General features: G+C 38.3%; 1 protein-coding gene across 1 annotated transcript in view; it reads right to left on the bottom strand.

Moving 5' to 3' along the window:
* Positions 1-26,770, bottom strand: part of EYS (eyes shut homolog) — a gene marked incomplete at its 5' end in the record, with an annotated part of 835,842 nt that overhangs the window by 341,102 nt on the left and 467,970 nt on the right. The window contains 2 exons of the mRNA XM_080615919.1: positions 14,713-14,962; positions 18,503-18,627. Of these exons, the coding sequence (XP_080472045.1) occupies positions 14,713-14,962; positions 18,503-18,627 (375 nt within the window). The remainder of the gene's footprint in view (positions 1-14,712; positions 14,963-18,502; positions 18,628-26,770) is intronic.

The raw sequence follows: 26,770 nt of genomic DNA, 5'->3' as shown, positions 1-26,770 counted from the left end.
TCACGTGTACCAACACACATCTCAGCTATTAACAAAAAGCGTCCTATTGTTTGAGAGAGAAGATATAGAAGGTATATGCCACGGGCCACCCTATGGTTTTACGTGTGGGATCATGGAGAAGACATGATGAAGTGGGATGGAAAACCTACTTCAGCTTTGGAGGAACGGGCGCGTGAATTGAAAATAGGAACAAGGATCAAGGCTGATCATCCCATGAGACCTGCGGCTTCAGTTTCTGGTGAGCAGGTTCCCAGATGGAGCGGAAGAGCTGATTTTACTCCAGCTCCTGTGATAATGAAGAATAATCCCTTTCAACACGACTTAGGTGTCCAACGTTGTGATGACTATTAGAGGGGCCCTGCCTCCAGCCAGGTGGAGGCAGGGGACAATCGGATTTACTGGACTGTGTGGATCAGATGGCCTGGCACATCAGTCCCACAGAAGTATAAAGCTCAAGTAGATACCGGTGCACAGTGTACCCTGATGCCATCAAGTTGTCAAGGGGTGGAACCCATCCATATTTCTGGAGTGACAGGAGGATCCCAAGAGTTGACTGTACTGGAGGCTGAGATCAGCCTGACTGGGAGGAAATGGCAAAAGCACCACATTGTGGTTGGTCCAGAGGCTCCATGCATCCTCGGCATAGACTACCTCAGGAGAGGGTACTTCAAAGACCCAAAAGGGTACCGATGGGCTTTTGGTATTGCTGCTTTGGAGACTGAGGAAATTGAGCAGTTGTCCACCTTGCCAGGCTCTGGTCCAGAGCATACAGGCTTGAAAAAAACAAAACAAGGGACCTAAAAATAAAACTTAATAAAATTTGTATGCTTACTAGAAGAAAGACTACCAGGAAAGAAAATTCACTCTCTGAATATTATTTCTTTACCAGATGGGAACTGGCAAGTTTAAAAGTATATTGTAAATAATCACATCAATTCAAATAAGTCCTGATTTCTGTACTTGTACCTTAAGATAAATGTTTAATCATCTATTAAATGAAAGCCACACTTGTGCACACAAGTGTACCATTTACCTTCAACTCTAGGTCAATAAATATTTTAGTGAAGTTAGCTAGTTACAAATAAACATAATTTTTAAAAGAGACTTGACCGCAATATTTTTTATGGTTGGGAAACAGCAGATCACAGCATGTATATATTTTTCAATCCTTTCTGTGCGTTTACAGACTCTATTATTAGTGCTGATGGAATAGTTTCAAGCTAGCTGTTACTGACATTGATTCAGAAATGTTTATTATAGTCCTTCTTAGCTTTTCTAACACACCAACATGTCAGTTCACCCAGATAACCTTGAGAAGTCTGTATTAAATGAACTGGGTATATTAATTCACCCAGATCTTCATTTCTGCACTGCAGTAATTTGCCTTCAAGAACAACTTACTTTTTGAACTTACAATTTTTAGTGTTTCTTTGTATTTGTAAGATCAAAATGCACCTAGTACAGCATGTTTAGCAATCAAGACAGCATACATCTCTCCTAAGTAACTCAAGTCAAAAGAAAGTCAAACTGATAAACTAATAGGACTTCTATTTAGCCACAGTCCGCTCTTGGCAGCTTGCGATTTTTAAGAATATCTAAACTATCTGTGAACTCCTTTTTCCCCATAGAGCCCAGAGCTCTCTGTTAGGTGTCTATGTTCTTTACACACTTCCTAGACAGTTTGAAACCTCTGGAGTAGCCTATAAGAAAACTAACATTTTCATGGCAAAAATTATTTCTCTACATCCTTAGCCAGTCTCACCTGCCAAATTCACAATACATTTTTTGATCAAAGTCCATGGCAGAAATCTCATAGGATAAGTATTATCAAGGATTCCACATGCAAGTGCTTCCCTTCATGAGAGAATTCATGACTCTTCTTGCCACAGCTGGGTTTAGTGGGGACCCTGACTCTCTGGCCAGTGTTGTCATTGAAGACATGCTAGTGAGACTTCTTCCTTCTCCCAACGTGACACTAATCCTCAGACCACTTATGGAGAGATCATGCAGTCTAGTCTGCACTTCACCTTCACTACAAAGCTCAGTAGAACTGGAAATAGATTTCCTCCTCCAGGGTTTACTGAAAATTTGTTCTCATTGACAAAGAAAGAGAACTTTAAAAGAATCAGATGAAAAGTCTTGTAGCAAAATAACACTTCTTTCTCAGGCAAGGCAAAGGAAGGCAAGGGAAAGGAAGGGAAAGCCTCAAGTCCTAACATCGTATTTTCGGAAATGACAGTTACCTAGTTGTCTCTACATGTGTGTAGGCTTTAAGATTTGCCCTATACTCAGAAAAAAAATCTAGATTTCCTTCCCTACCACTAGTAATTTTGGCTCTCTCTTGTTTCAAATTCCACTTTCCTTAGAGTGCTGTTATATTAAAGCATAAAAGCAATTAAATTCTTCTCACCAACAAAAGAATATTATTTTTACCAATATTTACAAAGATAAATATAGCCAAAGTCATTCATAAAAAAGTCTTAAGTAAAATTCCATCCTTTCCAGAAAAAGATGTAGTATACGTAGAGTATTGGAGGTAGAGCTACTTTATACTTCATAATCCTAGTTTGAAGTATAATGATCTTTAGACTTTTTTCCAGTATCCCCACCCTTATGTAAAGTTCAAGTAGCTGTATGCATAAAAAATTAATGTTACCAAGCAAACGATTTCTAAAGAGAGAAGAGAAAATCACGGATGTAAATGATGGTATCTTTACACAAAAAGAAGACAAAAGGAAATCAGAAAATTTGTTCTACTTTTCCATGTCCTGCAAATTTTCAGATGTGAACTTTAAACCAGATCCACCAAAGATAATTTAGACAGTCACTATTATAAGTTTTCCTTTAAGAAATCCCAGTTATTTCATTGAAATAAATATTCTTGGTATAAATTAAATACATTGTCAAATGTGCTGTTGCACTGCACATGTTTACCATTCCCTTTTGCTTAACAGTTCTAAGAGACTATTAAGACTGAATAAAACTGTGACTTGAATACTGCTGTTCTTTTTGGAACACCCAGTAGTCTACAACAACTAAGGGGAAATGTTATATACTAGGATATTTTCCAATACTTGGTGTATTCCCCAAATTAAGATAAAAACATCAACAAAAACATCATTCAAACTAAATACTAAGAAATCAAGAGAAACTGAGAATACTTGGTCCACAAAGTGAATAGAGATACTCAAGCATTTAAGATCATGCTACTACCCATGGTTGAAATACTAAGTTGGAAGAGAACTGCTCTTCTGTGTAAGGAAAAATATTCTGATTCTTTCATTTCTGCTTCTATCATGGAAAACAGGGCAGACTTTTAACTCATGTTTCTAAATTGAGTATGTTCAGCCTGATTTATCCCCTCCAAACTTTCCTGATTCATTTACTGTGATACTGAATAAATTCTGAATACTTCTAAACACAATTATTCTCAAATTATTTTTTTAGAGTTAATAGTACAAAACCTGCTTGTGATACACACAATGACCAAACTGCCATATGATGTTTTGTGATACTTTACAATGCAGTTTATTTGGTATTTGGAATATAAAACAATTTGCTACAATGCAAATCATAATCTAAATAAGGATTAACAGCACAGCACCTGCCCAGCTGGGAAGGAAAAAAAGAGTTTCTGCAGTAAATTATGCCAAGAGACGCTAAACCACTTCTCCCCCTCTCCCACCAATAGAAAAAAAGTACTCAAGAGATGTACATTAAAACCTTTAGTTGGGGAGCAGCTATTTCCAGCAATAAGAAGGGTAAAGCATTTTTCCTCTGGTATATTCTTGACCTATTCAGGTATGCAAAAAAGGCATAACTCCAACACCTCTTCAGCTATCTTGTCTTCTTATAGTAACAGGTGCTCATAATCAACTGTTTACTTAACAGATACTGGCAAGGTATATAAAGATATTTAAGGTACCTTCAGCTTCTGAAGCAGAACGAAGATGAGTATTTGAGAAAATTTGGTCCAGCTCCACACTGTGTATTTACTAATAGGGAAACTGTATTGCATCTTTATTTTCAATAATAAGAAAAAAAAAGAATTACTACATATGATAGATTGCTGGCCAGGCCAATGAAGCCACAGGGCAGCTTACTGTGGCATAATCAGGCACAGTTATCTCAAGAGTATTGAGTAATCAGCTCAGTCTTTATGAAAAAGTGACCTATGTGCCATCAAAGGAAAAAATAGGATTAGCTTATGAAGTCATTTTATGTTTCCCATAACTGCACACAATGATTTACTAGCTACCTGAAACAAGACAACCCTCCTGGTCAAAGGTCTGAGGTGCATAATCCACTCTTGCTCACAACTATAAAAGCCTGTTAAAATTAGAGGTATTGAAAGGGTAAAATAGCGAGCATGCATGACACAGTAGCAGCACTACTGCTTTACTCATGAGAAGTTATTGCCTCTTGTTTCCATCAGGGTAAATATGGGTATCTTTAGGATTAATACATTGGCAGAAATTGAAAGGAATCTGGAAAGAGTACAGGTGCTCTAGTTTTCTTTGGGACCAATTACTTGCTGTAAGATTTCAGGTCTGCCCCTAAGTATGTCACCCTGAATGCTCTCACATTCTTGATCAAGTTTCCTGCTTGATTCTTATCACTTATCATTTATTGTTTACCTCCCTGTGCACCCACTTCTGCTTATTGTGTCCTGACCCTACAATGTCCCCTACCTTCTACCTCACATATTTCTCTCCTTTTCACCCTCCCCATCCTACAACTTCCTTCACTTGCAAACAGATATAACAGCATTTCAGAGTATTTGTTTTCTTCTTTTGCTTTCAAAATCACACTGCCCCATTACATCTGTACAGATATGACTGAATTGAGAATACAGCTGAGACTTATAGACATTTAGCCAACAGTTCCTCTATGTTACTGTAATGTCTATGCAAGCAGAGATCACAATCAAAGGAAGAGTTTCTTAGATGCATCAAATCAAGAAAGAATTTTTTTTACCTTAAGTACGTATTATCTTTTCTTAGATGGATGAAATCTGAGAATTCACATCATTTAAAGTTAAATCCAGGTCAAGTTTGCTCAGAATTACTCGGAAATGTTATGGTTATTTGCAAGGAAAATCATACATCATCCATCCTTAGTGTTTTTCTTTTTTCCCTCCAGTCTTACGTGGATGATAGCTGTCATACCTTGTATTCTTTGCACAATAGAATTTACATGCAGATGCCTTAGTCTGATCAATGTTTATCAGCTACAGGACTAGAGACCTTGCACTATAATCCAGTGCATCCTTCCTATTGTACTTCTCTCTTTGATCCAGATCCCAGTGACTACTATCTGAACTATCTGAACTTATCACTGCTGGTGAGCAGCTACTCACTCGAGGGAATCACACAGGAACTTCTTTATGTCCTTCACTAAGCTGAAAGAACAGTTGAAATGGCAGTGTTTACACTTCCTGAAAACTGCTAAATCATCCCCAAGGATTACTTAACTCCAGGGCATGCAACAGTGTCTTTGAAAAGCAATCTGTTCCTTTGGGATGCACCTCATACTACACTTAAACATAAGAAGTTTTTCAAAAAAATAACGAGAAACCTTTGTTATTTTAAACCACAGATGTTGGTTATTATAATTTATTTTGAACATATTCAACATATGGGTTTAAAAGCAAAGCACAAGTAAATTCAGTAATTGCACTAACTGCTCTAAAATGTAAATGTAAAATGCCAGTTGCATGGAATTCCTCATAATTTTCATTTGTTTTACTTCAAAGAAAAATAAATCTGATCTTTTCAGGCTCCTCAGAACCCACAGCAAAAATGACGCTTTAAGATACTGAAACACTACTCTTGGCTATGCTGATGAATATTAGCATGGATTGGTCAGTCCAAAAATCTACAAAATAAACCAACATATTCACAACCTTAACATAGAATGCTGATATTATTTAATAAAAGAAGAGAAGTCTTTTGAATTACTGGGAAAACAATAGCTTCCCTAAGCCAGAAATACTTCTTCTATTCCACCTACTTCCCCTCCCCCCTTTTATTTTTAAGCATATGGAAGTTAACTATGCCTGTAGAAAGTTCCTTAGAGTACTGTCTTTCAAAGATGGAAGATGTTATTTGTCTTCTGTCGGTTCCACGAGTAGATGCTACCCATAGATCCCACCAGCTTTGATACTCCAAATGACAGAAGCTGACTGTCATACTGTTCTCAAGATGGCTTCTATATACCTGACACTCAAAATCTGCTATCACTGGTATGTATGCCAAGAGGTTTATTCCCAACATCATGATTCTTTCTGCTGTAAATTAACATCGTCCTGAGAATATCAGGCAAAATGAACCTCTGCAGATGGACAATATGAAGTTTAGAGAATTTTTAAATTGTACTGGAACACTTTTGATGGTTAGAAGGCAGAATACAGTTGTTAATTCAAAAGGGATACTTAACCTATCATAAGTAAGAATCTGGCACCTATTAACTATCATTTTTTTTACTTGGACAACAATATCTTATCTAAATTACCAACATTATTTTTAAAAGCTAAACGTAATTACATATTTGGGAAATACAAATGTTACCACTAAAGACTAGATTTTGTTATTTGTACAAAGTACTTCTTATTGCTGTGAATCACTGTCATCAGTAAAAAGGCTTTTACTATAGATATATCCTGTATGCAATCTCCTTGAAAAGTCTGTTTCTAATTTCTATGGGAAGGAGCTAGTCAGTATACTTTACCGTCAGATATTACACAATGCTATGCAGTAGTTTCTCATGGTAGTTTTTAAAAATATTAGCAAAAATGTTATCTGAATATAATTCTGTTATATTTTTGGAAGTTTATATACTTATGGTTATTATGTCAGCTGATAACACAAAAAATACAAATTTGAAAAAAATCAAGGTAAAATATTTATGAAATGAAAATTAAGTGACCTAATTTAATAGACAGGCTTAATTGATCTTAGTTTCATTTGACCAAGAGCTCACATAAAATTAATGAAAATGTGAAGGATTTCCACTTTGCCAGGAACATGAAATTATTAACATAGTAGACTGGGTCTACGAGAAATCTGGAGAGGGGCTTTTTACAAGGCCATGTAGTGACAAGACAAGGGGAAATGGCTTTAAAATGAAAGAGGGTAGATTTACATTGGATATTAGGAAGAAATTTCTTTCTATGAAGGTTGTGAGACACTGGAACAGAGTTGTGGCTACCTCATCCTTACAAGAGTGTTCAAAGCCAAGTTGGGTGGAGTGTTGGAGTTCTGAGCAACCCGATCTAGTGGAAGGTGCCCCTGCCCATGGCAGGGGGTTGGAACTGGATGATCTTTAAGGTCCCCTCCAAACCTAACCACTCTGTGGAATTCCAAATTTTGATTTCTGACTCACATCCAGTTATTATTAGTTAAAGACTCCTAAATTAGTTAAATTTTCCTAGAAGAAATGAAAATTCAGAGCTTTCATTTTTTTTTTTTACACTCTCTTTTTCATAATAACGTAATGCTCCTCCATCTTTCTCCTCAGTCAGGTTCTATTCAATCATGCAAAATGGTTTGTGCCAAGGTTTCTGAAAAATGTTGAAATTACATGCCACCTTTGCCTTCTAATTCTGTTTTATCATATTGAACTGTGTCCATTACATTCACTAGATCTGCCATCACTCTCGTGATTCCTTTAAACTCTGTCTTCTGTCAGTTTGGCAAGACATATTATTATTCAGCCCATTTTAGTTTCCCTGTTCTCAATATCTGTAATCGTATGCTGATTTAAATGTGTCTTGTTACATCTGCTATATCAAGGAAGGAAATACTTTAACATCATTAAGATGCCAGCTATGTAGGTTAGCATGGAATTTCATGCAAAGTGAATGCATTGAACCCTGATCCAGTATTTGCACTATACGCATAACTGCTAGAAGCTTGAACCTGGTAACTTTCCAGACCTCTTTCACAAGCAGTCATTCTCTCCAGTGATCTGATAAAGAACACATAAAGTGTTAATGCAAACCTGACGTGCTCCTGCTTTTATTTAAGTGCCACCTGCTGCCCTGCAAACAAAAAGATTTTGATAGCCTGTAACTTTTAAGTGTGCTTTTTACTCTGATTGCTTCATACTCAGACTTCATGGCAAGTAAGATATATAGGAAAATCTGCGGGAATTCTGTATATGTAAGCGCCACAGCTAGAAGGAGGTAAAAAGTATACATAACTTTTTTACTTTCTAAGTTTCTATATTAGAATGAAAATGAGTACATGGGAAATGGTTAGTGACCTGCTACATCACTTAGACATACAGAAGTCTATGAGGCTGGATGGGATCCACACAGGGGTACTGCGGGAGCTGGAAGAAGTGCTCACCAAGGATTTTCAATCATTTATCATCAGCCCTAGCTAACTTGGAGGTCGCAGTTGACTGGAAGTTAGCAAATGTGACACCTATCTAGAAGAAGGGCCAGAAGGAGGGTCCAGGGAACTACAGGCCTGTCAATCTGACCTCATTGCTGGGGAAGATTATGAAGCAGATCATTTTGAGCACCTCACAACTCTCACAGTGAAGAATCTCTCATATAAATCTACTCTCTTGTAGTTTAAAGACATGCCCCCTTGTCCTACCCCTACATGCCCTTGTAAACTCTCCAGATTTCTTGTAGTCCCCTCTAGGCACTAGAAGGCTGCTATAACATGTCCCTGGAGCCTTCTCTTCTTCATGCTGAACAAATTCAACTCTGTCAGCCTCAGATAACTTGACCTCATGAGTGCAGGTGCAGTACCAGGAGGCGCTTCTGACAGTAAGAATTTGATCTGTCTACTTATGCATGTATACTGAGAATGAAATCTACATGGACAAGTGTCCACAGGAAAAAAAACCCTGTTATTTTATATCAAAAAATCATAATGTTTTACTTGGCTTTTGGTACCTTTATACTTCCATAGTTTAGAATCCTTTTTAATTTTTTTATGTGAATTAAGTCAATGGAATAAAATCATTTTTCCTACACAACCCCCCAAGCAAAGAATGAAAAGCAATTCTCTCTCTCTTTGGCTTGATGGGTATTCATTTTGTAGAAAGCATTTTTATAAAAGAACATAATAGTAACACAGTCCAAACCAATTGACATTCTCTAATGTTTAATTCTAGAATTCACAGTTTAGTGTGTTCTTTTAATTCTCTGTTTCTAAAAGAGTTCTAATGTTCTCTACAAAAGTACTGTTTAAAAAAAATTTAGCCATCGTTTGCCTCATTTTGGAATGAGAAGTGCAAATTAATTATATTATATATAAAAATGACTCAAGAGATAAAAATACATTTTTTCTATACCTATTTTACCTTTAAAATGTTAATAATTATACTCATATACTGTAACATAGAGATACCATTTGAATTTACATGTAAGTATGATGAAAGCTACACCAGAAATCCTGAAAACTTTACTGTAGTGAAGTGAAACTGTTCAATTGCTGTTTGCCTGCCAGCATTATAGCAGCCTCCAACTTGCTTCTATATTGATCTAGTAGCCTACATGGCAGAACATGAAGAATAACCATCTGTGTCAGGTACAGCAGCAGGTGCTGTATTCATTGAACAGGCTGCTGCCTGATTACAATAAATCTTTTTGAAGCACCTGGTAACCTTGACAGACACTTTTATCTTTGTATAAAAACACCCCACCACCTCAAAAACTTGTCTGAATAGAAATGAGAAACTCAAGATATAACATCAGTTCATAAAGGCCAGAAACTGAATCTACTGCAGATATACTGTGAAGTCTAGGTGAGACAGTATTTAGATTCATGAGGAGTTCCTTATCATACACAGCAGTAGTGTCTGCTCATTTTGTGTGTTTCAGTACAATATTGCTAATGTTATTGCAAGGCAGAACTTAAAGTAGGATAACAGGTATGTAAAGATAACGGCTTTGTCACTAACATTTTACAGATTTCTGTTTGCACAGACAAGGCTTGTGCATATAAACCAAGTAAGATAACTCACCAGTAGAAGATTTAAATAATGATGACCTTTCAGGGTATCTGTCAGTAGGTTTACATCCAGAGTTTTTGTAGAAAGATGATATACATCAAGAATACTTGACCAGATTGGGGTTTTTTTAATATCTTAAGTGTCTCATCTGCATTTATTAGTAGATGTATTTTTGAACTCAGAACTACTATTTATTATGTGGGTTAAAAGTAATTCTTGAGATAAACTACTCAGCTGAATGTTTAAGAAAGTACTCTGACTTAATGAATGATAGATATCTGTAACTGGACCATGCAGTTTTGTCTCCAGTAATTGTCGAATTTCTTCTGTTGTCACATGCTCAATAGTAGTTAATAATTTTGTAAAGCCGACATTTCTCTCTTTAAAGGACACGCATGATGAAAATTAAGATTATAAACAGATAGTCTTTAATGGAAAAATAGTCTGACAATATGAATAAAACCATGGAAAATTAGTATCTGATTCTTGTGAAGGAAAAGACAGAATAGAGAGTTGTATCAGAGATGTGTGTGTATATTTCCTGCAGTGGGATGCAAGGATGACAGTCATGCAAACTCCAGTGATATTATTTTGCTAGATGAAGAACATAAATACCCAGAAGTAATAGCAGGAGCTCCCATTAGTGTGTACCAGCTGGTTAATATCACTGAGTTAATCCAAAATATCTCATAAAGTGGAAACTGTTTGCTATGCAGAACTTGGTCTGGGAATTCATCAGTTTTATTCCAGTCATAGAAAATGCTGCACGTATTTGGCTGAAGTCACTTAAAGAATCAGCAGACTGTGATTTGATGTTTGTGAGTATCTGGCTGATGAATGAAGCAGTAATAGCCAGATATTTACTAGGAAGAGATGTTTTGCATTTCAGTTTCGTGACTAAGGAAAGATATCTGAATTTATATGTATACATTAGTAAAGGAATGAGAAATTATTGGAGGACTTTGTAATCTGCAATCTTCTGATACTGAAAAAGCACCCGACAATTTTCAGGAGCTTCTTGAAACAACCTGGAAAGAACTGAAGCTGCACTTGTAGAATCAGTTGTAAACTGTAACCCATATGAGAGTAGTGACTTGCTATGTAATTCTATTTCAGCCCTTGGTATATTACTAATTTCTAAACTCATACCTGTGGCAGATAAACAACAGTCTAGTGCTCCTGTAATGATGATACTTGTGTTGGAAAAATGTCATTAAGGAACTAGTGATAAATGAGATTGTATCATAATTATGCTTGGGAAGAGGTACTGAGCTTAAATCTATAGAAGTATCAGTAGCCATGTATGGTACAGGCGTGATCAATTAGACTTTATTTTTACTGAGACCTTAACAGATGAACTAAGAAAAAGTGTGAAGAGAGAACATCTGTTGTTTTTATCCTGAATACAGCTGAAGACTTTCCAGTGGCAATTAGGCCTCCTAGTCCATAGCTCAGTTTAGCCAAATCAGTGGTCAGAAGTGTCCCACCGTTGAAAATATCTGCCTGTTTTAGGCCTTTAAGGATAAAAATGTAGAAAAAAAACCCCAACCAACAAAACAAAAACATGTAAGAGAAAGAAAAAAATAACTAACTTCATCCCTAGACTGACTCTGCAGCAAATTACATGGCCACCAAAACCTCTCTCAGTCTTACCAAAGTATTATATAGCAAACAAATACCACTCTGGAAATCATATTATTAATAAAAGTGCAAAAGTAGTTTTAGTGACCTCATGAGTGAAGTAAATGCAAATTTCCCATTACTCATATTCTGTATGAGGGCCAAAATCAGATTAAGTGGCACTGCTCAGAAGTATTAGATTTTCTAACTCAAACTGCTAGTATGAATCAATATAAAAAGGAATGAATTACAAATATTACCCATTGAGAACATCAGCAAACTAGCTGACGTGATATTCTGGAAGATATACAGATGTAACTGTATTTACTAACTGCTTTTCACTGTGTCATTACTTACATCAAGAAGGAATATTACCTATTAAGAATGCAACAAAAGCTTAGAATCATAGAATAGCAAGTTAGAAGGGACTTCAAGGATCACCTAGTCCAACCTTTCTTGAAAAAAAAACAGTCTAGACAAGATGACCCAGCTGAACTCAGTATTTCAGGTGTGGCCTGACAGGTGCTGAGTAGAGCAGGCTAATGGCTTCTTTATCTCTGCTGGTGATACCTTTGTTGATGTAACCCAGATTCCTGTTGGCTTTCTTTGCCACAGCTGCACACTGTTCACTCATACTGAGCTTGCTGTCCACCAGGGCCCCCGGGTCTCTTTCCACAGAGGGGCAGATCCCAGCCTGTGCTGTATTCTTGAATTTTGTTCATCCATGTGCAAGACCTTACACGTGTCCTTGCTGAACTTCATCAAGTTCTTGTTAGCCTACTCTTCCAGCCTATCCAGGTCTTCCTGCAGGGTAGTTCTCCTGAAGTGCCGACTTCTCCACACCCAGTTTGGTATCATCAGCAAACTTGGTCAGGATATACTTGATCCCATCTTCCAGATCATTTATGAAGATACTGAACAGTTCTGAGCCTAGTGTTGATCCCTGGGGAATCCCCCAGGTGCTATTCACCACTACCCTCTGGGTGTGGCCAGTCAGCCAATTGCACAGACCACTTAAGATCATGTGTCAGTTTCTCTAGCAGGAGTCTGTGAAAACCCCTATTGAAAGCCCTGGAGAAATCCAGGTAGACAATGTCTACCACTTGCCCCACATCATCTGGAGACGCTTTATAGTAGAAGGTGATCAGGTTTGTCAAGCATGATTTGCCCCTGGTGAATCCATGCTATTTTTCCCAATCACATGCTTCATTTGATTTGTGATAGCCTGCAGGAAGATTCATTCCATAACCTTCCCAGAGACTGAAGTAAGACTGATAGACCAATAACTTCCTGGATCCTCCTTTGAGCCCTTATTGTAGATGAAGGTGACATTTGCCTTCTTCCAGTCTTTCTGGGATATCCCCCAATCTCCATGACTTCTCAAAGATTACAGAAAGCCAGCGCTCTTACACCCTCGGGTGCAAATTGTCAGGGCCCATAAATTTGTAGGGCTCAAGCTTCTGTAACACTTCACATACCAACTCTTCTTTCACTGACAGTGGGCCTGCGTTTTCATCAACCTGGATTTTTGTTCCCAAGGCCTAGGGCTCAATAGTGCTGGTAAAGACAGAGGTGAAGAAAGTGTTGAGAAATTCTATCTTTTCGGTGTTGTTGATGATATTCATGTCTCCTGCTTAACAGTGGGCAAATGCTTTCCTTCTCTTTCTGCTTGTTGTTTATGTACCTGAAGAATCCTTTCTTGTAGTTTTTGACATTTCTGGCCAATTTCAATTCAGGAAGAGCTTTTGTTTTTCTGTGTCCCTGCACCCCCTTTCAATACCCTTGTAGTTCTCAATGGGTATTTGCCCACTTTCCCATCTCTAGTATGCTTAGTTTTGGTTTTGAGCAGACTCAAGCTCACAGCTAGGCCAACGGAGTCTCTGACCTGTGAAGGTTCCTTCCAACCCAAACTATTCTATGATTCTGATTCTTGTTCCACCTTCTTCCCTCACCTTCAAAGGGCATTAACTGGTTTTTGTGCTTCCAGGAGTGTTTTTGAAAAACTCTTGGCACTCTCTAGCTCCTTTATCCTCCATAGAAGCTTCCCATGGAATCCCTCCCAGCTGAGTGTTGAGCAAGCTGAAGCTGGCTCTTCTAAAATCTAAGAACTTTTTTTATTACTAACCTTCAGCATGCTCAGCTAGATCCCAAACTCCACAATATTATGCTCACTGCAGCCAAGGCTGACACTAACCAATATATTACACAGCAGGTTTTCTTGATTTGTGAGTAGCAAGTCCGACAGAGCCTCATTCCTACTTGGCACATATGTATATCTCCAAAAGACCAGTCTGTACAGAAATCAAGCATTAAGTAAAACTCATTTACCTAAATTAAAAAAAAAACAACCCAGGATTCCTGGCTTATTTCTTATGCAAGTAATTACTTGGAAAGAGTATATAAGCAAACAATTCTGAAACTGTAAAGAGGATGCCTTTTACACATGTTATCTGTATAGTACTAGCTTTAATAAAATGAGCAGGCCACAATCTTCAAAATAAAATGTTGCACTTGTGTTAGTGTTGACTTTTCTTCAAATATTTTAGAAATAACAGGATATGAGTTTTTTGGGCTTCCCAAAAACATCACTATAAACAGTTCAGAGTGGCAGAGATGTTGAGAGGCTTGTTGCAGATATTTTTAGTGAAAAAACTGTCTAGATGCACAGAAAAGGAAGCACTGAGAAAACATGTGAAGTAGGAAAGGAAAATCAAGTCTCCATGGAGTAAGGCAAATTATCTTTCTGCTGCTGACTAGCCAAGGAAGAAGGAAAGATTGGCATTAGGGTCAGAGATTTCTGAACGCAGCATGAGGCATATGAAATTGTACACTCTAGCAAAGCAAACTGAAAACCAAAATCAGAGAAAGTGCAGTTTTCCCTACTGGATGTGTAAGATGCTTGGAAAAACACTTTTGAGGGAAAAGAGTAATTTTCCAGTTACATATGAATGCAATTAAGAAAGCATGATGGATTAAATCAATGGAATAGAAGGTAGTACAGGAAGTAGAAAACAACATTCTTAAGAAGAAAATGCATTTCGAGTATTCTTACCATTAAAAAAGCACTAACAAGGAAAGAAGACTGACATATGCAATTACTCAGAAGCTCTTTCTACTTACCTTGGGACACTTCTCCAGTATGAAAATCAGGAGAAGAATGTTCAGACCAAACTTCCACAGACACAGCCAGGGCTGATGGGAGGTCATTGTCTAAAATCTCATCAGGAAACACTTCAGCCACTTCAGTGACAATTTTCTTGCTTTGGGAGATAGGTAAACAGGTGATATTGTTTGTTCCATCTACACAAAGAAACCCGGTGGAGCAGGACTGTATAAGACAATCATTGTAATTAAGCTCACAGCTTCGTCCCTGAAAGAGAATTTTGAAAAAGCCATTTTTAAAGGCAATTTGCATTTCATAGTTCCATTAGTTCAAATTATTTCTTCCTTTTCATTTTAAAATGCTGTTTGCTTATATTAAGCTTTCCACACTTTTGAAAGCAAATCTAATCATGTGGAAAATACTGCTTTACTAAGTTTATGGTATAGTCGTATACTTTAAATTTTAACTAAATGACATTATGACTCTGTTACAAATTACCAATATAAATAGTTTTTCCACAGATTTATAACTGCAAAGTATTAAAGATAGTATTGTCACTGGTAATAAAAAGTGGTTAAAATAATCATCTGCAGTTAACCAGTAGTTATACAGAAAATTTTGTAGAGTGGACTTGGCTGTCCAAAAGCCTGTAGTTTGTTCTGATTGTCAAATTTATGCTCTTTCTTTTTGTACACTGAAGCTCAGTATTTGCTGCCTGTTGTCAGCAAATCTTCAGACAGAACCTCGCTAATACATTAAGTTCACAGATACCTCTTGGAAAAGAAAAAAACATGTAACGGCAGTCTCAAATTTGATCTAGTACTCACTTTTTATTTTTTTATCAAGACTAACAATTCATAGGAAGCCTGAAATATCCTTCCTAGTAATAAATTAGAAATGTTTTATTCAGTGGCCTGTAAAAAAGACAAGAAATACTGCATTTTTTTTAGCAATAAGTATATGAATTAAACACATTCTTAAAGTGTGAAATAAACATCTTCTGAAGCCAGACCTGTGTTCATTTTATTTTCACTTCCATTGTAATGAACTAATGAGTTATGTGAAGAGATACAGCTAACTCAGCTAACCTAGAAGGTTCCTACATATCTGGATAGCTACTTAAAATATGCACGGTGTCATCCCTGAAAGACATGCATCTCTGACAACATATCATCATGATACAATTTCTGACTGAAGCTTCTACAGCTGGAGCACATGTAAGAAAATTCAAGTAAATTCTGTAGTGCTCAATAAGCATGTGCTCATTGCACTCTTCCCTCAAACAAAATGCTTAAATAGTCTCTCTTGGCTACCTGGCTTGATATTCACACAAAACTTGAACAACTTACATTTTCTTAGATCTCTATCGACTCTATTAAATTCATTTATAATGTTGGGAAATAATAGGAGATGCAAGAGAGAAAGGCAAAAATACAGACAGAGAAAATGAAATTACTCTTCTTATAAGTAGTTTAAATCACTCAGTGTTTAAAATGGAAGAGGTTAAATTGACAGGTTTTGAATGATTTAGATATATCCATGCCTGTTTCAATCAATTTCTTCATTTTCTTTGGCAAGCAGATGAGCTATCCGGTAAATTCATGGCATCTTATAAAATCACTCACTGTATCAGTATTCCAAAAAGTATGAAGGAACAGCAGGCCAATTCATATGTCATATTTCCACAGAATGATAAAAAAACTTTTCTTCCTTGATCTATTTTAATTCCACAAATAGCACAAATGATCAGTTTGAGTAATATTTCTGTCTAATATTTTTTTTAATCCTATAAAACTTGTTTTATTCTGACTTTCCCTATGACTTATTAGTGCATTTTTATTACTTTTACATGTAATGGTGAAGAGCATTTAATTAAGATTTTATGACTTATAGAAACAAAGCAGACATGGATAACCTGTGCTGTGTGTGAAGGGTACATTAAATAGTCATAGATAAATGTGACAGCCTTGAAAGTCTGTCTGTAAATGCTTTAACAGCTTCCATGCAGGTAGATCATAGAATCATATAACTGTTTAGGTTATTTAAAAGTATGTATAGCTGTTTCATTTTTAAAGTAAACATTTATTCCATATGCCACTGGCTATGCTTTCCCTCTCAAAATTTATGTGAAACTTCATGATCCATACTTTATAATCCACACTTCAGATAATATCACATACCTAGACTACAGAAGATTTACTTTACAAACACTGTAGCTGGAGCTCCTTGAATACTTACTTCTGTGGGAGGTCCACTGTTTCCTCCTCACACTTACCCAATAGTTAGGAACCAGAACCCATCAGGGGCCTACCAAATACACATTTTAAGATGTTTAATCCCTCCGATGGTTCCTCCCTGATAGTTTTATTTGATGTTCAGAAGATTTTTTTGGGTAAGAAATTAATACAAAAAAACATGGTACAATTCATCTTCTGCTTTAACCTTAGACATGCTTTGTGATCATAGACTTGCCTGGCAGTACTTGGAAGAACCTTTTGGGTAGTTAACATGATCACTTGTCTTGCTTTGCTGTCCTTGTTCAGATACTATGGGACTCAATCCCTTGCCTGTAAGATCATTGCCTCTGCCTACCTTGCTGCTATCCTTGGCTTCTGGCCTGCCTTCCCTTGTGAAGCAGCCCACTTGACACTTGTACTCCTTGACATGTGCTAGTATGTACTGGGGATCAACTTGAGGGAATGTGTGTGGGACAGAGATTAATGGTGCCTGGGAAGAACTGAAGACAGAAGGGTTTTTTCTGCTTTTCAGAAAAACGTGGGGTTTTTTTACCATTTCATTGCTTTTTTAGTTTTTCCCTCATTGACTGTAAATGAGAATCTTCTGCTGTAGAAAGAAGCCCTGAAACCAGCTAATGTCTGAAAATTTACTTTTTCTTGACTTGATTGCAGAGATATATGAAAGTGAATCTGAATCTTTCTTGCAATAACCTGCTCCTTCTATTTTACAGCTGTAGATACACCAAATAAATTGTCAACGTTTATAAAGAAAAGGTATTCAAATAACGGTTTCAAGCTTAGAGTTGTAGAGATAAGAATTACTGAAATAAGAAAAAAAACCTAAAATCATATACTCCTTTTTTTTCCTCATAAATAACCTCAAACTAACAAACAATATCAAAAAAAGATTATATCAAAACTGAAGTGTAATGAGGTAAAGCACGAGCTAAAATTGTATGCACCAACTGCATCGTTCAGCTACAGAAAGAATTGACATAAAAAGGTGGTGGCAGCATGAAAATTTCAACTTTACATGAATACAGCATTGGCATTTAGCCACCCTCAAAGGATTCTTTAGAATAAAACATAGCACCAAAGCCTAGAGTGTCAAGTGTAAAAAGGAACTATTTGGTTTAGTTTCAGGGAACTTGTTTTCAAAGTATCTGTCTATATGCAATAGTCTCGAGTATGAGTTATCTTAGTACGTAAAAATATTAATTGATATGTGAAATACAACCATCGATTTGTATGTATGATAAAATTAGTGTTTAAAAATACTAACATACTCTGGTGACTCACAAAGCCATTACACGCGTGGACTTTTCCACTTTTTGTCAATATCAGATAGCTATTTCTCTGGAATATTAGAGTTACTATTAATAAAACAAACAAAAAAAAACAAACCCAAACAAAACCAAATGAAGAACAGTTACTAACATATTGTATTTTTCAGAAAAGCCAGGCTTTATCTGAGCAAGGTTAAAAAGAAAAAGGATTGCATACAGTGTTTTCTGTGCAACAATGAATAGTCAGGTTAAGGGAAGGAAAAGAAAGAATGCCAGCATCTCACCACAAATCCTGGCTTGCAAAAACAGGAGTAACCAAAGCTGGGGTCCTTCTGAACACAGATGCCATGTATGCAGGGGTTGGATATGCACTCATCGACATCCAGCTCACAATGGAGGCCTTCCCATCCTGTCAGAAAAGAAACAAAAACCAATCAAAACAACAAAAAAAAACCCAAACCAAGACTTATTAAAATCCAAATCTATTTATGGAATGTCAATCAAAAAAACCTGTAACTGTAGTCAATTATTACATATATATACATATAAATATATATTATAGGATGTCTTTAAACTGAAAGAAAGTAGATTTGGATTAGATATTAGGAAAAAATTATTCACTATGAGGATGGTGAGACACTGGCACAGGTTGCCCAAGGAAGTTGTGGCTGCCCCATCCCTGGAAGTGTTCAAGACCAGGTTTGAGCAACCTGCTCTAGTGGAAGGTGTCCTTGGTCATGGCAAGGGCATTGGAACTAAATGATCTTTAAGGTCCCTTCCAACCCAAACCATTCTATGATCCTATGATTCTATCTATCAGGGAAAATAATGTTTGCCAACTTCTGTTTCTGTAGAGACATAAGTAAGCAAACAAGAGTAAAAGCTGAATATATTCTTTCTTTACTGAATTAAGTGACTTGATGGGTTGTCCTTTACCTACAGAATTATCTGTATTCTTATGTCTCTTGTGGCTAAGAATTAGGAAGCATAAAACATTCCCTGAAACCTCTCATCTCATTCCAGATTTGCATAGTGCAACTAAAGCCATATTGTTTTTTCCAAATCTAAACTGAAAGAGTATGGAATTGCGTGTATTAATTTTTGACCCTTTTTGTCCTATTCATTAAATTTGTGCATTATTGCCACACTGAGGAATGAAAACTGAAATCAGCTGATACAAATCTAGTTGTTACCCCTGTCCTGCATTTGCCTCGCAGCATGCATCAAGTGGACCCACCAGTTACATTCCAGTCCTGCTTTAGCTGTCCTGGCAGAAATGCAGCCTGCCACAGTTAAAGACTTCAGCTGTGAGGCCACTATTAGTTCCAACAGCGGCTGTTGTTTCTTTTGAGCTGTCTGAGATGCTGTTAGAATACAGTTTACACCTCTCTGTGCTGCTTCTGCACCTGAACAGCCTGCAGCTGCAGTCACAGATCCTGAATATGCATCTATTATTCTAAGGGCATGGGGCCTGCTACGGGGACAATAGCTGACAAAATTCATGATCCATTACAGAATGGATTTGTCAGAGCTAAATAAATTCCCTTTTCTGGTATCACATGCTGTCACCACATGCTTCATTTTATTCTCCGGAGGTTTGGAAAGCTGCAGTCATCTGCTTTGTTCCTACTTCTGTCTTGATACTATCTCTTTTCCATTCTATTAAATTCCAACTGTTGGTCTGTTGCTGGATATATCACACTTTCTGCCTGAAGTTCTTTCCCATAGTTGCCTTTACAAATCCGAAATACTCAATCTCATCTCCATATTTCTATAGAAGAAGCTTAGTAGAGAAATCCAAGACCTATCATATGTGAACAGCAGTAGCCTGCAACAACAGCAAATTTGTTCCAAGCATTTCTACCTTCTGTCTCTGCAAGACATTTTTAATTCATCTTCTTTCAAGCCGTTTTTCAGTTGTGTAACATTCCAAAAAGCTGTTCCTCCTAAAGATTCCCCTGCACCTCCAAATTCATTTACTTTCTGAGTTGCAACCTTCTTATCTCTTCAGCTGTTTCAGAGACTCAAATGAGATTTTAAAATATCACATTAATTGAAAAAAAAAAGCAAGATATATTACTGTGATGTATATAACTAATGCATGTGGTTCCTTCATTGTGTCTTTTCCTAGTAGAGAAATAATGTAGTAACCCTTGCTAATGAATGCTATTATGAAAAGAAACGCAAAAGGAATGCAGCTTACACTTGGGCTGGAAGTTGTTTAAAACATGTTAGCAGCAGAAGAGAGTTTCAAGGCCCCAGAGAAGCTCATTCTACTTATACCAAGCATTTCCATGTACTGTTGCATAGAGACAAGCTGTTATAGTCCTTGACTGGCAAGCAACTTCTAAATGCCTATATTCAAATACAGCTAAAATATTACTATCTTTAAAAATAACTCCACAATGGGTATGTTCTGTGTGAAGAACGGTAATGATAAAAAAAATATATATTTCAACATTTTAAGTCATTTGTATTGGTGAAGTGAAATAAGATCATATGCAGTACGAGGTAGAGTGAGAGGACACAGTTTTATCCACAAGGAATTTTGATTGTGTAACTGTGTTGAGAGTTAAAAACACACACAGCAATGAAGATAGGTCATGACTCAGACTTTTAATATCAGAAGGGACCTTTACGATCATGAATTCTGACCCTATATATCACAAAGTCCAGAAGTTTTTCACATAGTGAGTCGTACATCAGGAGTATCTTTCTGAATTACTGAGTATCTCAGATTTGTTATGAAAATGCTACAAAAAGACTAATCTGTGAGCAAGCTAGTCCTAAAATTAAGCATTACATACTACAGTATAATTCCTTAATACTGATTAAACTAATGAGTAGACTTTCCATATTGACTCTCATTATGCACATACGCACACACTTTTGCTTCAGTATCTTGGAATCACTAAGAAATCTTGGATCAGTACCATCAAAGAAAATATTCAGCAGTGCATGTCAGTACAATAGAAAACAATAGACTTAAACTGAAAACTAAAGTTTCAGGAAATAGGTACATCATGGTATATATAATACTACTTATACCCTAATTATGTTGACAAAAGGCTCTTTTTTAATAGACACAGCAAAAGACAGTGAGTAGTACTAAAGAGATTAAACTTGTGATTGCATGACAATGCAGGCTGATTGTGACTTTGCCTTTCTATAAATACTAAACCCCTTATACTTGCTAAGTCACAAGACCTGTTTAACTGGATCTATGTCAATATAAGAAAGCAGCTCCCACATTTTTTAAGAAGCGCTTCTTTTCATTCTATTTATTTGTTGGTTGATATCCAACGGTCACCTACTACAAGCTCAGGAGTGTTGCATCCCAACTAGAAGGAAGTGCAGCAGGAGGGCCAGGAGACCTCCTTGGATGAATAAGGAGCTGCTGAGGAAAATTCAAAGGCAAAAAGAGGCTTATAAAAGGTGGAAGCAAGGACAGGCGGCCTGGGAAGAATACAGGGATGTTGTCCGGGAAACTAGGGACCAGGTTAGGAAAGCTAAGGCCTGGTTAGAATTAAACTTGGTTAGGGATGTGAAAGATAACATGAAGGGATTCTATAGTTCATTGCAAATAAAAGACAGACCAGGGACAAGGTGGGACCTCTCCGGAAGCTATCAGCAGAACTGGCTACCCTGGATTTGGAGAAGGCTGAGGTTCTTAATGACTTCTTTGCCTCGGTCTTTACAAGCAAAGTCTCTGACTGCACCACCCAAGCCTTGGAAGGCAGATGCAGGGACTGTGAGAATGAAGACCCTAAGTCCACTGTAGGACAGGATCTGGTTCGAGACCATCTCAAGAAGCGAAACGTACACAAATCCATGGGACCTGATGAAACCCATCCGCGGGTCCTGAAGGAGCTGGCAAATGAAGTTGCTAAGCCACTGGCCATCATATTTGAAAAACCATGGCAGTCAGGTGAAGTTCCCAACAACTGGAAAAAGGGAAATATAACCCCCATTTGCAAGAAGGGGAAAATGGATGACCCAGGGAATTACAGACCAGTCAGTCTCACCTCCGTGCCTGGCAAAATCTTGGAGCAGATTCTCCTGGAAGGCATGCTAAGGCACATGAAAAACAAGGAGGTGGTTGGTGACAGCCAACTTAGCTTCACTAAGGGGAAATCCTGCCTGACCAATTTGGTGGCCTTCTATGATGGGCTTACAGGACTGATGGACAGGGGTAGAGCAGTTGATGTCATCTACCTGGACTTGTGCAAAGCCTTCGACACTGTCCCACATGACATCCTTGTCTCTAAATTGGAGAGATGTGGAGACATGGTTAGCAAGCAAAGGTCATGTTCCCATGTCTGAGCTTAATTAAGCACAGATTCTGTGAAAGTGAGAAAAAACACCAGTTGTGTACAGTTGCCAGCAGTGGAAAAACCCTGGAAGTTAACCAATAGAGATAGAAGACCAGCCGGCCAACCTTGTAGCTAAAAACTGTCTGTGAACTAGGAGCAGAGACCTTGAGAGGAGGATGTGTATATGAGCAGGGGAAAATCACCGAAATGCACCTGGAATGTACCCAATGCTGTATGTGCCAACCAATCACTACGGGAAGCTGTGTGTACATGGCAGTTTGACACTATATATACCCATTATTTGAGCACAATAAACGGATCACTTTTATCAATCATATTGATTGTGCATGTGTTCCCTCTGTGTGCGACGACATACTGGCGCCCGAACAGCGACCAACAGAGGAACCAGAGGAACCCGGGTACCCGTAGTGGCTGAGAGAATTGCGCAGGGAAAGCACCGGAGAAGCAGCATCCGGAGGGCTGAAAGAAGAAAAAATGCTCGGTTTTGCTGGTCGAAGATGCCGGGCAGAGAACGGGCAGTGAAAGAAGAAAAAAGAAGCCAATCCTGAAAGAGAAGTAGTCCTAAGGTAAAGCCCAGAGAAGAGACAGAGGTCAATCCTAAAAGAGAATAGGAGCCTCTGAGCCTGGAGGACGAAGAGGGAGCCTCCGCCGCCTGCTAAGTTGGCCTGCTTGCTGGTGAGCTGCATTGGTACCAAAACTTAAAAAAGAGAGAGTAGTGAAAAATGGAAAGACAAGCTGCCTTTGATTTATTTAAGTGCTTCTTAGAGAAGCGGGATCTAGGAAAAGGGCTTACTGCCCTCTTTGATTATGGAAGGAGACATGGGGTGCTATCGAGAAAGTTATCTCCAGGAGAGGAGCGGCTGGAGCGGCTGCGGGACACCGAGGCGCTGCGAGTGGAGGAGCCACAGGTGCAGACCTTTGCGCGGGAGCTGTGGAGGAAGGTGCCCCGGGAGGCGCAGCCGAGCAGACAGCGCTGGAGCTGCAGCGCGACTGTCAGAAACTGCGGCAACGGCAACAGCAACAACAGCAGCTGCAGGAAAACGCGAAGTGGAGTGTTGTGAGTCCTGGTAACACTCCCCTTTGTGCGACAGGGCGAGGGACAGGGGGTTCCTCACAATGAGCGACAACAACCCTCAAAGCCTACCCTGGGGGAATCCTCCCTGCTGATGACAAATTGGCCCCTACATAAAAAAAAAAAAAAAAAAAAAAAAAAAGGGTACCCTTATAGCCTTTTGAATATGTTATATGAGTACTGTGGCAGGTTGTGGACTTGAAACCCCATATACAACTCATTTGATAGTCTCTTTGTTACCCACATGTACTAGAAGTTGGGAAATATGTATCCATGTATATCTATGTTTCTATTAGCCCTTGGAGACTTTTTAAGGATATTGCTGACCACTTCTCCCGATGTAGGCTGGCCACCTGCATCGGAATGAGTGTGCATTTTGGTCAGTGTAAAAGCCCAAGGCTCATGCGATGTGGGGAGACAGAGCCTCTGCGGGGGCGCCCACTGAAGTTGAGCCTGCAACCTCACACTGCGATGATGCTGCTTGGAGCTGATTTTTGATTGTCTTCACAGGGTCCTTACGCCACGTTCTGTATGAGGGACCGTGTAGTGGGAATAATGATTGTCTAGGCTTTGTGTTTTGAATATTGTAGTTGTATGGAGTGTGCTTGTGGGATCCCGTGTGTGTGTGTGTGCGTGTGTGTGTTGAGGGCAGACAGTGTTCTGTGTATTTTTTGTTGTTGGGTTTGTGTAAAAGTTTTAATGGGTAGCAGATTAACATTTTGGACAAGAAAGGGTTAATGCAAAGTGCTGTTGCTGGCAGGTATTTATGGCTGCTGCTAAGCAGGCAAGCAGCTGTAGCTTCACATTCCTTTCCCATCAGAATGTCTTTGAATCACTCTAACCCAGTTCCTTCTCAGGAGCTGATAGGGGGTGTGTTTGTATCCTCCTACCTATAGATCCATGGTGGCTACCTGCAAAGTTTGTTAACCCTTGCCATGAGCTGGACAGACAAGTGGAGAAACCTGATACCTCAGCTATAGGAGCTGACAGTAAATACCCCAAGCAGAATGAGATAGAGGAAGAGAAAAATAAATGATTGACATCACTTGGGGGCAACTGAAAAGTAACGACTTGAATATGTGTGCTTGTAATGTAGCTATTATTAGAGGCTGTGATTTTGTGTATAAAACCACCTGTATTTACTAGCCAGTTACTAATGAGAAACTATACCTTGTACTGTGTGGATTTGTTACTTGTAAAAGAGATGTTAGAGCATGCAAATTTGTAGCAGCTACTAGAAAATGCTAAGACAAAAACTAGAAAGATTGTAATACAATGGCAGTGTAGAGGGAAAGAAAAAAAAAAAAAAAGCCATCTTCAACATGCTGCACAAGAAGCTGCACCAGTAGACCTGGACGAGAGCCTGAACATCTGGACTCTTATCAACCATAAACCTTGAAAGAAGTGAAAGGGACAAGTTGGGAAGAACAGGAGAAAGAACATCGGGTGGAACCGAAGAGAGAACAGCAAGATAATTTCTGAGGACTGTAAATTTGAGCACAGGAGGATGCTTAAGACATGATAAAGAATGTGTAGTCAAGGGGAAGTGAAAGTTTCGATATAATGAGTAGTGATGGCAAAGATTAAATATTAGATTAAATATTAGATTAAATATTAGATTAAATATTAGATTAAAAAGATTAAAAATTAGAAATAATTGGTCAAGCAAAAGTGCGTGGACAGTAATGTGATTGGCTGAGAAAGTGCGTGATCAATAAGACTGTTTCGTGATGGAAAAGTACCAAAGGAACTAACCACTACTAACCGCTAGGCAGAATACCATAAAAGCCTGTAAGCTCACTCAATAAGGGATTTTGTTTGTAGCCAGAAACGGAGTCTGTGCCTTAGTTGCCACAGGATCAGGCCTGGCAGGGGGTGCCGTCCCATATAAAGTCCCATATAATTGCCCATGTACAGTAGGTATCTTAGGCATGTTTATCCCTAATAGCACTATGATAATATACAAAAGAGGATTGTGTTCTTGAAGGTCAAAGCATGCTTTTCATTTGAGCTGTGATGACAAAGTAAATTTTTGGAACCTGGGTGAAATAATAGCTGCCTCATTTTTAGCTCCCAAAGTAGCTAGACCTCAAGCTTTAGCAACATTAAATAAACTAGGTTGTTGGCTTGCAAGACAGACAAATGCTACTTCACTTGCTATAAGCGGACTTTTAACTGATGTTGATAGTATTCGTCATGCCACCTTACAGAATAGAGCAGCAATCGATTTTTTTTGTTGTTGGCACAAGGACATTGTTGCGCAGAGTTTGAAGGGATGTGCTGTATGAATTTGTCAGGTCATTCGGAGTCAATCTATAAAAGTATGCAACAATTAAGAGAAGGGGTCAAGCAACTAATGAAGGATGATGGTTTGGACTGGTTGACAAAACTCTTTAAAGGATGGGGAATTTCTGGATGGCTTAAAGATTTGCTTATGCAAGGTGCAACTATATTATGTGCAATAGTCTTATTCATATTAATAGCAAGTTGTATGCTACGATGTGTGATATCAATGCTTAAGAAAAGTGTAGCGTCCATCTGGCTTGCTCAAAAAGAAAAAGGGGGAATTGTGGAGGTATGGTTAGCAAGCAAAGGTCATGTTCCCATGTCTGAGCTTAATTAAGCACAGATTCTGTGAAAGTGAGAAAAAACACCAGTTGTGTACAGTTGCCAGCAGTGGAAAAACCCTGGAAGTTAACCAATAGAGATAGAAGACCAGCCGGCCAACCTTGTAGCTAAAAATTGTCTGTGAACTAGGAGCAGAGACCTTGAGAGGAGGATGTGGATATGAGCAGGGGAAATCACCGAAATGCACCTGGAATGTACCCAATGCTGTATGTGCCAACCAATCACTACGGGAAGCTGTGTGTACATGGCAGTTTGACACTATATATACCCATTATTTGAGCACAATAAACGGATCACTTTTATCAATCATATTGATTGTGCATGTGTTCCCTCTGTGCGTGACGACAGAGAGACATCAATTTGATGGGTGGACCACTTGGTGGATAAAGAACTGGCTGGATGCCCGCACCAAAGAGTTGTGGTCAACGGCTCAGTGTTCAGCTGGAGATGAGCAACAAGTGGTGTCCCTCAAGGATCGGTGTTGGGACTGGTCTTGTTCAACATCTTTGTTGGTGGCA

The sequence above is a fragment of the Psittacula echo genome (assembly GCF_963264785.1).
Source record: "Psittacula echo genome assembly, chromosome: 4".
Taxonomy (NCBI): Eukaryota; Metazoa; Chordata; class Aves; order Psittaciformes; family Psittacidae; genus Psittacula; species Psittacula echo.
The sequence above is the reverse complement of the archived record's forward strand: the minus strand, read 5'-3'. Positions and strand labels throughout refer to the sequence as shown.